At 40.8% G+C, this 13,422-nt stretch overlaps 1 protein-coding gene and 1 long non-coding RNA gene across 2 annotated transcripts in view; both read right to left on the bottom strand.

Moving 5' to 3' along the window:
• Window positions 1–13,422, bottom strand: part of LOC129350956 (uncharacterized) — a 40,791-nt gene that overhangs the window by 17,529 nt on the left and 9,840 nt on the right. The window lies entirely within an intron of this gene.
• Window positions 246–2,382, bottom strand: LOC129350955 (ras association domain-containing protein 1-like). The gene is made up of 2 exons (XM_055019308.1): window positions 2,030–2,382; window positions 246–1,221 (listed from the first exon to the last, which is right to left on the bottom strand). Exons 1-2 carry the CDS (start codon window positions 2,346–2,348, stop codon window positions 935–937), a joined length of 606 nt encoding a protein of 201 aa, XP_054875283.1. The 5' UTR covers window positions 2,349–2,382; the 3' UTR covers window positions 246–934.

The following is a 13,422-nucleotide window of genomic DNA, read 5'->3' as shown; positions in this document are numbered from 1 at the left end:
TGGAGTTTCAACAGATCAACTACCAACTATGTCATGAAAAGCCACAATAAATAGTATCTTTGAGTATTTATAAAATGTGTCTCCATATTCAGTTACATGCATTGAGACATGGTTGGCTGCCAGCTGTCAATAATATTTTTTAATGCCACGGCAATCCTGACATCGTGTTAATAGTAATTTGAGAAAGAAATAGATCTCTAGTCTTGGTTTAGTACTAAAAACACAACTAAAATAACTGTTAGTTGTAGCTAAATGTGTTCAGTATTCACATGCAGCAATGCATTTGTAAACCATGAACAGCATTAATACTATAATGGGACTAAAGATGAATCAACTCAGTTCTAAGTCTGTAGCTGTTGTAACAACGATCTTGCTGTTGAAAACTATAATCACACATGTTAATAAAATTGTCTTTGTTTTTGTTAGAAAATGAACAGCTGCAATGCAAGTGTTTTTCTAACATCTATAATTTGAGATAAACAATCCCATTTGCTTCTGTTCATCTGAAACATTCCACCTATAATGTTTCCTTTTAACTCAATCACGTAATAAGTAGTAGAGGAACATAAAACCAAGAGCATGCGTCCCACTGTTGAGGTATTTCTAAATTTCTTCACCAGTTTTTCCACATGCTGAGATGTTTGTGTCACATCTTTGCGTAACATCATTGGCAACATTACAAATCACTAAAACAAGGGGGAAGTTTTGGCAGATACATACTTTGGAGCCTCCTAGTGTGAACTGCTGAGTTCTACTATGTAGACTTCTACACCCAGAAATCCTGTTCTTACACTGAACAGGCTTCAAAGTCTGGTTGAACCAGAGGTGAAACATTTACATGTATTTATTGCCGTGCTAAAGTGGTTCCTACATTTGGCCATAAAGCAACTGATTTGTTCCCTAAAGCCTTCCAGCACAGTTAACATGCATCCAATCAGGTAGCACACACTGTAACATGCCTGTTTGCTACGTGGTAACAGGCCCTTGATATTGAAGTTGACATAAAAAGAAAGTAAAGCGTGACTTTTACCACATTTGCATTTGAACTATTAAAGAATGCTGGGTCAGCAGTGCTGCCAAATATAAAGGTTCTTACCACATTTGTGTCCGTTTCTATGGCGTGCTCGACAACACAAGTGTGGTCGGCCGCAGAGTTTCGTTCCCAGCTGCAGTCCAACTGAATCAGGGCACGACAGCGGTAGTGGCATGTGAATCTACAGTCTGTGAATTTAGAGAGTCACAGATTTAGACAGACTCTGCCACATACTGAAATGCACAAAATCATTAACAATCAAGAGTTGTAAATGTGAGGTATCATCAGCTGTCCATTAAAGGTCACTGCAGTTACTTAAAGTCGGCTCACACCTGCAATTACTCTGTGTGTTTGTCTCACAATAAATAAACTGCAAACACTTGTCTCAAGACTTACGAATAGCAACCACATGAATACATGCGTCTTTATGTGGTCTTAAATCGTGGTCTTGGTGAAGACAATCTGCTATTATCATCTGTATCCAGCTCTGTCATTGTTTCAGGATGGTTTGATTGTGGTTTCATATTCAGATTACAATTAAGATATGTTTTTTTTTCTCCAAACTAAATGCTTTACACAAACACAGCTTATCTTGCCTAATGAAAAGGAAGTTCAAGACAAGAAAAGCATAAAGGTCTAGAGCCGCCCCTGAGCGAGTTGGTGACGAAACCACCAAAACCACACAAACAATTGCATGCATAGCTGCCTTCAAATCAAAAACAGTAGAGTTGTTATACTAGTTCTGTCTAGAAACCAACAGTTTTCTTCATTTTCACAGAAACACAATATGGAGAATATTGATGTAAAACTTCTATTCTGTTTAAGTTAAGCAGAGTTATCTGGACCTGCAGCTACACTGGAGGCTGCATCTTTCTCTGTTTAGGTAAATTTCCTCTTCCCCACAGTGTTGCTCACATTTCTGATCATGCATATGCACACCGTCAGTCACACATGCACACACCCACATGCACAAACAGCCTACGGAAGCCGACTCACTGACACACCGCAGGCTCTGCTTGTAAAGGCCCCAGATGAAGTCTCCACACAGGTCGCACCACGTGGGCTGAGCGTGGCTGCAGGGTTGGAAGTTATGCCCTTCTCCCTTCTCCTCTGGGAGCTGGGGGTCCTGGCTGCTGCTCAGGACTCTGATGATGCCCACCCGGCTCAGCAGGTCCGGGACTTTGCCCGGGCTGATCCTCAGGGCGTTGGTTCTCTCCAGGCGTGGAGGCGAGCATGGTGAACGTGAGCCAGTCAGCTCTATCTGCTCTTTGCTGGACTTCAGGTCACGGAGCTCGATGAACTCCCCCCAAGACATAGTGGCACTCAGAACCGGGCTTCTTCCATGTTCACTGACACACACAAATACAGATAATAATTAATACGGGGCGTCTAACCTGCCAAAAACACGAGGAGGTCCTGTTTTTAACTCTTTTTTTATTACTGTGTTGACATCCAAATATACTATCCTGTGTCACTTTGTGAGTTAGTCACAGAAATGTGGAGTATTCACTAAGTTGGTGGTAATATTTAGGTGATGTTTTTGAACATTTCTATCTAAATACTGGTTGTGTTTTGCCGATTTTCAAAAAAAGAATAATAAGAAAAGAAAACAACCGGATCATTAGAAAAAAAGTAAAAAAAAACATTTAAATATTATAAACCATAATTATTATATAAAATGGGTATATTCAGAAAAAATATTAATAGTATGATTTTAATAGAGTATAAGGTGAGTAGCAGTATTATCAGCTTGTTGTACTTTAGGTGAAATTATAGAGCAGAACACTCCATTTACTTTCTAGTAGACTACTTTTACTGCTGTTTGTTTTAGATGGTCCAGGCGGAGCAAATTTTGCTTCCATTTATACAAAGTTGACAGTTAATTTTCTTTAAAAATACATCATGTTATAAACTGGCTGCTTATGAATACTGCTGCCATTTTAGTGTAACAGAGTAAAAACTAAACATGTAGTAAAGTATAAACATAATGTGGCATAACATGGAAAAATTCTTGAAACAGCAGTTTGTACCACTGATTATATAAGTACACTTCCCCCCCCCTTTTTTTCTCTTTAGGTCATTTTCAGTAGATTTCAAGTTTACATTTGTATGATAGTTAGTCATGTATAACATCTGCTAACGAAACCCATGCAAAGCAGGATATAATTAGTGTAACATGTTGGTGTATCAAATGTACTGTACGTTCAGCATGACTTTTTTCTTTCCAGAGGGTAAATCACATGTTAAGCACAAAGCAACACTTTTGATGGTAATCGGCCACTTTGAAACATTCAAGTCAAACAACATATAGAGTCTAACTCACCAAACTGGGGAGAAAACAGCTCCGCGGACGCTTTGTCTCAAAACTTCTTCCATCCGAGGAGAAAAAACTTTCCGCAGATATTTCTGAGGGTTTCCAAGTAACGGAGGTGTGCAGCCTCGACTTCATCTCTGGAAATAACCTCTCATCACCGGCCTGGACGCAGAAAAACCAAAGCGCTCGGATCCGCTTTAAGACGGTACCATCAGAGGGACAGCGGCGCCTCCTCTGCCCCAACAACCATCTGCTTTGTGGGGCTGAGCTGAAGGAGGAAGCGGCCCATCATGAAGCGGAGAGAGTGAGATGAGACTGAGCTGCTCCGACATCCGGAATGTTTTCAAATAGGGGGTGCTTCTGAGTCCGAGCTCAGCCAGAGTCCCCCGCCCTCAAACCAGAGTGTGATAGGTCTGGGCTTCATTTACCACCACAGCGAAAACCTAAAATATAGAAGTAAAACTACAAACACAATCGAAACCACTAAGATGCAACAGCCAGCCCTGCCATGTGATGTTATTAGGGTCCGAGCACCGAATGGTGCGAAGACCCTATTGGAATGCAAGGAATTATTAGGGTCCGAGCACCGACGGTGCGAAGACCCTATTGGAATGCAAGGAATTATTATTATTATTATTATTTTACCGTCTTTTGAATTGCATTTTTGGCGGCCTTATCATACCCCAAAATGCGTGAAACGCGGCATGCTCATCAGGACTGGCGAAAAATTTGATATTTTATGGGAGTTGCGCATGTGTGGGGCAAAATGGCTCCATAGCGCCACCTGGAAATTTTCAAACGGTTACTACGGCCAGTACGTGTGACCTAGAATTATGAAACTTTGTAGGCATATGTAACTCATCAAGACGCACAAGAATGTAATTGACACACATGCCCAAAACCCAACAGGAAGTCGGCCATTTTGAATTATATGTCATATGTTTTGAGGATTTGGGGTCATTTTTGTGCATTTTGAAAAGCTATAAACTCAAAAAGGGTAACACCGAGAGAGCTGAAATTTGGCCAGGATGTACTCCAGGCATGGGTGATCAAAAGTTATCAAAATGCTCACCTTAAGTCTGAGGGCGTGGCCATGGCGGCCTCCTGAATTTTGATACTTCGCCATGAAACATCAACTGCTGTGTAACTGCCCTAAACATGCTCCAATCTGCGTCAAACTTTACACGTGTGATCAGAGTCCAGTCCTGATCACATCCATAGGCCGACATAAACTCTCGGTCGCAGCGTCACCTGCTGGACGTGCGTGGATTCGCCGACCAGCAAGTATGTGATGACCTGTCCAACGCTGCTTGCAGCTTTAATTTTTAACTTGAGTTTGGAGTCTACAGTTTTTGACACGAGGTTGGACTTTAGGCTTTGTGCTGGAGGGTTGAAACGTGATTTCCAAGATGTTTAAAGTGTACAGACCTCTTGAGTCCTGAGGAGATGAGCTTTCACACAGTGTGAGGACTGAAATTTTCGAAGTTTCACAGTAGTTGTCTGTAAACTAGAACCTTCAGATAGTCCAAGGATTTGTGTCTTCTATGTCCATGTGTAGTTGTCTGTTAGTCAGAAATGTCAGATAGTCTGAGGACTGCAATGTGCAAAGTGTCTTAGTACTTCTGTGTTAGTTAGAAATTTCTGTTTAATTGAAGACTTAAAATTTGTGAACATTAGTCTTGATTTCACATTTAGAGTATCCATTTGAGTATTGGTGAGACGTTCACATGTGTGATATTTAGAAATGGTGAAGAAACTTTGATTGTATTCACTGAAAAGTATAGTTAGTGGTGATCAGAAGGTAACATTAGTTTGATCAATGATTTCAACTATTAGTAGACTTTATGAGGGAAGCAGTTTTGAGAAAAGAGTTATTAGTAAATCAATTCATAGTGCAACCCAGAACATTGAAAGAGGAAGTGTTTGAAGAAACAACCAGATGTTTTTGTTTCAGAATAGAAAACGTTTTAAGATATGTAAATTTATGTGTTTGTTTGGATTTTGTTATTGTGTCTTCTGTGTAATTTGATATTCAAAAGTGTCACAGGTGTTTATCAAATTTTTTGTCTGTATTTAGATTCATCTTAAAAGTTGAGTTTTGGTCTTTTGTCATTCTTCATGATTTTATAATATTAGATTAGATGTACAACTGTTTTGTCTTTTTAATGTGTAATTGTTGACTGAAAAGTATTATTGGATGTGATGAGTAAAAATATTATTTTCAATATTAAATGTTTAAACTCTTGTAGTTTGTAATGTGAAGAACTTGTAGTAGATTGTAATGTGTAATTGTATATTTAAAGTGTTCATAGTAAATTGTGTGTAATTCCTAGTGAAAGTGTTATTGTCTTTAAGATGTTATGTTGTAAAGAAGCATAGAACTATGTAAATAAGTGTACTAGTCTCTTTCACCTTTTGTTTGTATAGGCGTAGTGAGAGACAGCCAGACAACGGTGTTAGAAATAAGAGGTATGCCAGCTCATACAGCATGGGGTGTACAAGCGGGAGTCGAACTCGGGCCTCAGCGTTGGGGACCTAGTACATACGTCAGAGGCGTAACCCGTAGAGCTACATGAGCACGCATGTTGGGGTCTTGAAAACGTGTATAAATCCAATAGTTAGTCAAGGAGTGAGATTAGGGTTAATGAGCAAGGTCCTTACAGCTGTAATGAAAAATCGGGAAATTAAAAATTACACAAAAATATTTTTAATTTTAAAACAAAGCAGCCGAATATTCTGAGAAATTAATTCGCGGTTTTTCCGTCCGCATCGTCGATATAGCTAACCTAAAGGTAACCTTTTTCAACCACGATGCGGACGGAAAAAAAACAACTTCATTTTAGGAAGTTTTTGGCTGTAGTGGCTTGTTATTAAATTATGATCAAATTTTATTTTTTTGAATAATTCTTTTTTGAACAGTACTACTGTCAGGACCTTCCTCTCCAACTCGAACCCTACCCCTAGACTTTCTTTTGGATGAATACACGTTTAAAAGCACATAACGTGTGTACATATAGCTCTACGGATTAAATCACTCACGCATGCACTAGGTCCTCAACGCTGAGGCCCTGGTTCGATTCCCGCTTGCAACCCCGTGCTGTATGAGTTGTCCACATTCTTATTTCTACCCCGTTTTCTGCCTGTCTCTCACTACACCTATCGATCAAATAAGTGAAATAGACTACAACACTTATTTACAAAGTTACATCTTTACTTACTAAATAAACTTCTTAAATTACTTCGACTTTTATATCTTCCTACTTTATAAATGTTTTCTTGTCTCAACTTTTTCCCTTTGATTTAATGTCATTTTTTTATGTCGTTTCTTTCTTGATTCTTCTTCTTCTGACTACATTTTAACCCCAACCAGGACTGGATTGGCCATCTGGCGTACCGGGCGATGCCCGGTGTGCCGAAGCACATTTTTGGGCCGGCACAGGCGGTGTCATAATTTAACCATCATATATAAATATAAATCCTTTTTGTCGATCGCGACGGCCCATTGGTTAATTTTTTGGAAGGACATTGGACTAATCCAATGAAATCTCTCAGCCCTCCTCGGCCTCTTGACCAAAGTCATCAAATTTTGCCGTTTGAGTTGGCCGAAAGTGGAGAGGAGCAAAGATGGAGAAACGGCCCAAACGAAAGGGGGGCGCTGAAAAATTGCGCGAATAAACGCTTAAAAGCCTGCAAGTCGATGCAGCAAAATGCTGCTAAATAAGTGACATGTTTGCCGTTGCTTCCACTACTTCACCTGCGGCAGCGACTGCTGCTGCCATGATAGAAAAAGAAGCCGAAGTTCAGGGGGAGTCGGAGGAAAAGGAGTAGGAGGAGAAGGAGGAGGAGGACGGAGGGAGAGACGTGACACAGCAGGGACAGATCGACGAGGTCACATTAGCTTTAAAACTATACCTTCACTGATTCCAGCTTTTTCTTTTCTTGATCATCTATGCATCTCTCTCTCTATCTTTCTCTCTCTCAATCTCTCTCTTCATACTTTAAGGTTCCATTTTGGTGAAGAGCTCCACTTTCAATTCGAGTTGGTAATTTTGACAGTTTGTAATAAAATTTTGAATAAAGTCCCTGTGAGAAGTGACAGAGTGTATCTTTTTTTTTTTACATGGTTACTCTCTTCCACGTAGGCTGCTGCATGTTTTTTTTTTTTTTTTTAAACAATACAATGTGCACATATATCCTCTGATATGTCGTATGGCTTGGCATATTGTATAAATAATCATGGTGGGCCACCATGACCAAAAATGCCAGGGCCATATCTTGATCCCAGTCCAGCCCTGGCGCCACCTTGTGGTAGCAGGAAATTGACATTTTTCACACTTTGATGTACTATTCTTAGCACGTTGATCAGATTCACCTCAAATGTGGTAACATAAGCCTGAACACATTGATGATGATTCCCAAAGAAAATGGTGACTCGTCGTCAAGGGGCGTGTCTGTGGCATTGCGGCGAATTTCGATTTCTCGCCATAAAAATTGAATTATTAATATCTCAGCTGGAAATGATCCAATCCGGACCAAACTTGATGTGATGGGACACCAGTCCGGTTCTGAACACATCCACATTCATAAATTTAGAAATACTCATAGCGCCACCTATTGGCAACAGGAAGAAATTGTCATTACATTTGCACGTGCCATTGCCTGATACTTTGTCATATGATTCTGAAAATTGGTCAGGTGAGTGACCACACATTGACGATGGCACAGTGTGAAGATTTTGACGATTCATAAAACGCTGTTGCCGTGGCAACGTATCGTTGCCGTAATAAACAAAGTACTTTTTGACAGGTTAAAAATGCTCAAATGCTCGCCAAAATTACCACACATATCTGGACCGGCAACCCATTTCAGATTTTAGGGAAACTGCACATGTGTTTGGCAAAATGGCTCCATAGCGCCACCTGGAAAATTTCAAACATTTACTACGGCCAGTACGTGTCACCTAGAATTATGAAACTTGGTAGGCATATGTAACTCGTCAAGACACACCAAAATGTAATTGACAGCCATGCCCAAAACCCAACAGGAAGTCGGCCATTTTGAATTATATGTCATACGTTTTGACGATTTTGGGTCATTTTTGTACATTTTCAAAAGCTATAAACTCACATAGGGTAACACCGAGAGAGCTGAAATTCGGCCAGGATGTAGTCCAGGCATGGGTGATCAAAAGTTATCAAAATGCTCACCTTAAGTCTGAGGGCGTGGCCATGGCGGCCTCGTGAATTTTGATGCTTCGCCATGAAACATCAACTGCTGTGTAACTGCCCTAAACATGCTCCAATCTGCCTCAAACTTTACAGGTGTGATCAGAGTCCAGTCCTGATCACATCCATAGGCCGACATAAACTCTCGGTCGCAGCGCCACCTGGTGGTTGGAAGGAAATGCTCTATAACTAGCCTGGACATGGTCCGATCTGCCTGAAATTTTACGTGTGATCAGAGTCTGACCCTGATCACATCCATAGGCCAATATACACTCTCGGTCGCAGCGCCACCTGGTGGATGGACAGGAAAAGCTCTAGAAGTAGCCTGAATATGCTCCAATCTGCCTGAAATTTTGCGCGTGTGATCAGAGTCCAGCCCTCATCGCATCCATAGGCCGACATGCACTCTCGGTCGCAGCGCCACCTGGTGGATGTGCGTGGATTCGCCGACCAGCAAGGATGCGAGGACCCGTCCAACGCTGCTTGCAGCTTTAGTTTACTTTTTGATCGCAACAACTTGTCAAGATATGGAAATGATTTTAATTTGATATTCATTTCCATGTGTAGTAATCCTGACACCACAGCATACAAACTAAACAGGAACTATTAAGGAAGAAGTTTCGGTTATCTCCCTGCCTTGTAAATGGAGAAAATTTATTTTTAAAAAAATGCATAAAAGTTTTCTTGGTGCATGAACTGAGGCTGCTGACTGACCTTATATTGCACAATGTTCAATGTCTTTAAATATTTTCACAGTAAGGATTCATCTGTCGATCTATCTATACCTGAAACCTGATCCTCTGTATATAGTCTTCTACATGTTTGTTGTTTTTTTTTTTTTTTAAGAATAAAGTCATCTGTATATAATGCTATGGGCAATTTTTGCACCGTTTTTTTCTTATTTATTCTTGCACTGCCTTTATACTCTTATACTTTCTCCTTTCCTAAGGAAGAAGTTTCGGTTATTTCCCCAGTTATGTTTGAAATGTAACATTACTTCTTCAGCTCAGTGCATCAGTGATCATATTGGTTTAGTGGTTGGAAGTCAATAAAACATTAGCGTCAGTCAAATTGAATGCGTCAGTGGATGGAAGTGGTGGTTGCCTTGTGCTGCTCTTCACTTCACTGCAGCTCCATGGCTCCATCTGCTGGACGGACAGAAGTGCAGCAGCTGATGGCAGCTTCTTTGACCTCACGCTGCTGTCAGACCCACAGATTAGGGTTTATTTCAGATATATATAATAGAAAATAGTAATTAAAAAATAAGCTGATGTATTTTTGCAGCAGTGAGTTTTACAGGGTTAAGAGCAACCAGTCAAAGGTTATTACTGAGGATTTTAAACAAAAACATTCAGGCAAACAGTTAACATCATAGGGTGCCTGACATGTTTGTTTTTTTTCCGGGTCGATACAGATTTTTTTTGTAATCAAGGAGATCAGTAACCAAGATTTGGAATCACTACACATTTGCAGAAAAAATAAAGTTTTTGAACAGCACATAAAGTTAAGTTAAAATTAAAATAATCACGAGTTGCAGCCTTTGCTTATTTATGTTTTCCATGCTGAAGTTGTCCTTCAGTGTTTCACTGATCAGATTGTGCTGTGGGCAGGAACAAGATCAGAGGGAGGCAGCTGCAGCAGACCCAAAGTAGTTTCACATTCATTTATCTGATCAGATTTCAGGGGGCTTTTTTTTTTTTTTTTTTTTAAGAAATGGGACCAATAATTGAAAACATGCTAAATATCAGATGGGATCATTGGTGTCACAGGACATCTGCAGACACAGGTCAAAGATTACAAGGAGTTTATTTAACAAATGAAACTAAAACCAACACAGAAAGGATAACTAAACCAAGGTGAAAACAAAAAGGGGAAACCAGACTAATTCTAGGAGAAAGGTTCTGGTTTCAAAGTCTGTGGTCTGGCAGAGAGCGGAAGAATGAAGAACCGGGCCTTCGTGGATTAAGGTGATTGAGAACAGGTGAATCAACCCCCACACCTGTGAGAGAGATGGATGGATGGATGGATGGATGGATGGATGGATAGATAGGTAGGGAGGTAGATGGACCATAGATAGATGGATGGATAGGTAGATTCTGCAGTGGGGAAATTTTCAGTGTGGCAGTAGCAAAAAAGTTAAAAAAAAAAAAAAAAAGCAGCACTCAGTGCACCGATATAAATAAATGCTTTCTCCTTCGAGAAGAAATAGAAATGCTTGTAAAAAAAAAAAAAACCTGTGAAATTGCACATATTGACTTATTTACATTTTATTGCAGTTACTTCATGGGTGATCTGAACTACTGGGAGCAGGCTTGATTGAACACAGTCTGACTGCTGCAGGAAGGAAGGACCTCCTTCAAACATCGTGGGTGAAGCAGTCTGTCCCTGAAGGAGCTGCCGGTGATGGTCCTGTTTCCTGCAGGGGGTGGGAGATGTCCTCCATGATAGACAACAGCTTTGTCATCATCCTCCTGTCTACCACCAGCCCAGGACAGAGCTTGCTTTCTTAACCAGTTTCTTTAGTCTCTTCCTGTCTGCAGCCGTGATGCTGCTGCTCCAGCAGACCACTCCATACAGGATGGCTGATACCACCACACAACCATAAAAGGTCCTCAGAATTGCTCCCTGCACCCCGAAGGACCTCAGTTTCCTGAGCAGGTGAAGTCTGTTCTGACCTTTCTTACACCGTGCGTTGGTGTTCTATCTCTAGACATGTTTGAATGTCTTTATCAATAAATGCTCAAACACATGTTGAGTGTCAGCTCAGCTCTTTGTTCCATACATGTAAATATTCCTATGTGATTGGTGTCTTGCAGTCAGAGTGTAAAGAATTGAAGCTGTCAGAGGCTTTCTGTGGTGAAGAGGCTGCAGGACATCAGCTGCTCCAACAGGTGAAGCCTTTGTTCTTTGGCTCCAACCAGAAGCAGCAATAAATCAGCATGAGCTGCAGCTTATCCACCTCATAGAGTGTATAATAAAGAAACCAAGAGGTTTTAGTTGATAGCTGTCGCTAGCAGTGTGTTGTTCAGGTTGTGAGGAGAAGTAAAAAGCTTACAGCACCTGGTATTCCCAGGTAGTCTCCCATCCAAATACTAACCAGGCCCAACCCTGCTTAGCTTTGCAGATCAGATGAGATCAGGTGTATTCAGTCTCAGAAACAAACCTGACATGCTTCAGATCTCCACTCACACCTTTTATTTGTCGTTTGGTTGCGCCAGTACTAATTGATAGCATCATTTAAGCAAAGTTAGAGCAACATCTTGTAGGACAGGTGGTGTAGAGGTAAGTTTTTTGCCTCCCCGGTACCTTAGTACCTTTATTATCTTCACTTCCTTAATACTTTTGTGTACCATCATTTACGAAAACTAACAGCTACACCCAGTAGGAAGGATAGTGCAGTGGTAAGTTATTTGCCTCTCATCCAGGAGGTCCTTGGTTTTGTATCCAGCTCAAGGCTCTTTTTACACTTTGGCTGCATGACAACCTCTTGCAACCATCATTACAACAAACTCCACTAGGGACCTTGTGTGACAGATAGCTCACACAGAGGGTGTGTGTCTGTCATGTGGATGGTCATGGTTCGAATCCCCGCTGGGAACCTTGTTGAGGATGATAGTGGAAAGGTTGTGGTGTGGAGTGGAGTGGAGTGTCACTGGAATGGACTGGATCCTGGAAAAAAGGAAAACCAGGAGATTTACCCATCAGCAAGGCACGAAGGCACGAAGGCACGAAGGCACGAAGGCACGAAGGCACGAAGGCACGAAGGCACGAAGGCACGAAGGCACGAAGGCACGAAGGCACGAAGGCACGAAGGCACGAAGGCACGAAGGCACGAAGGCACGAAGGCACGAAGGCACGAAGGCACGAAGGCACGAAGGCACGAAGGCACGAAGGCACGAAGGCACGAAGGCTTTTTTGCAAATTTTGCCCTTTTCTTCTATTCGTCAAGGCGGTGACATCAACACTGAAAGAAAAAAAAACAATCCACAAAATCAAAAAAAGAAGATAATCTACCTACAACTTTTAAAGAACACGCTAAAAAACACAATACTAAAAAGTCACACTCTTCTCCTCATCACTCATTTTTACATTTTAACACAATTTCAAAGCCACACAAATCACATTCTTCATGTCAAATCACTTCTCTTCACTACAAATGGGAGAGAACAGCAAACAAATAAAATACAAATATCTTCAAAATCTCTTTGCTATTCCTCTACATTCAAATTCCTCAACACCACTCAACAATCACCTGCAGGATCTCTTACTTCTTTCTTAGCTCTGACAAAACATCTTCAAGACTCTGAGAAGACAACTCATTTTCAACACATTTGCTGCTTCGTCTAAGTGTCCACACACATCTCCAGTCATCCACAGGCCTCACCACTGATCAGCTGCACAAACTTACATGTTAAACTTCTCCAAAGATAAAATACAGGCCCTTCTGTCTGATCACAACTTTTACTGGTGGCTCATATTTCAAGTTCATTTCCTTGCAAAGTCTTTATTTTGGATTAAAGTGGGATCTGTGACCAGGCAGATCACTTGTTTATTCTTAGCATTTGGATTTCACTGACATTCCTGTCATGTAGAAAAATAGAAATATCTTTGCATTGATTCAGCTAAACTAACTGCAGACACTGAGAGGCGTAAAGTTCAACAAAGGCAGTTTTTATTTACTTCACTGGTGACATCAGTAGATGCTTGCAGTGAAACCACCACTGCAAATATTTATGCATTTAAGTATTACAACTGAAAACTCCCTACAAACGTCCACTTCTAACACCACAAACATTGTCCAGAGGAAATGATATTAGCTGAACATAAAAACATGTAAAACAGCTCTGATG

Source organism: Amphiprion ocellaris, chromosome 17 (assembly GCF_022539595.1).
Source record: "Amphiprion ocellaris isolate individual 3 ecotype Okinawa chromosome 17, ASM2253959v1, whole genome shotgun sequence".
Lineage (NCBI taxonomy): Eukaryota > Metazoa > Chordata > Actinopteri > Pomacentridae > Amphiprion > Amphiprion ocellaris.
Note: the sequence above shows the minus strand (reverse complement) of the source record. Positions and strands in the feature narration are given on the sequence as shown.

What these genes read in the sequence shown, in the direction of transcription:
- LOC129350955 (XM_055019308.1), bottom strand. Translation starts at nt 2,348, where the DNA reads ATGTCTTGGGGGGAGTTCATCGAGCTCCGTGACCTGAAGTCCAGCAAA. An exon ending in GCAGAGCCTGCGGTGTGTCA is followed by an intron (nt 1,222 to 2,029) that starts GTGAGTCGGCTT and finishes CTAAATTCACAG; the next exon opens with ACTGTAGATTCACATGCCAC.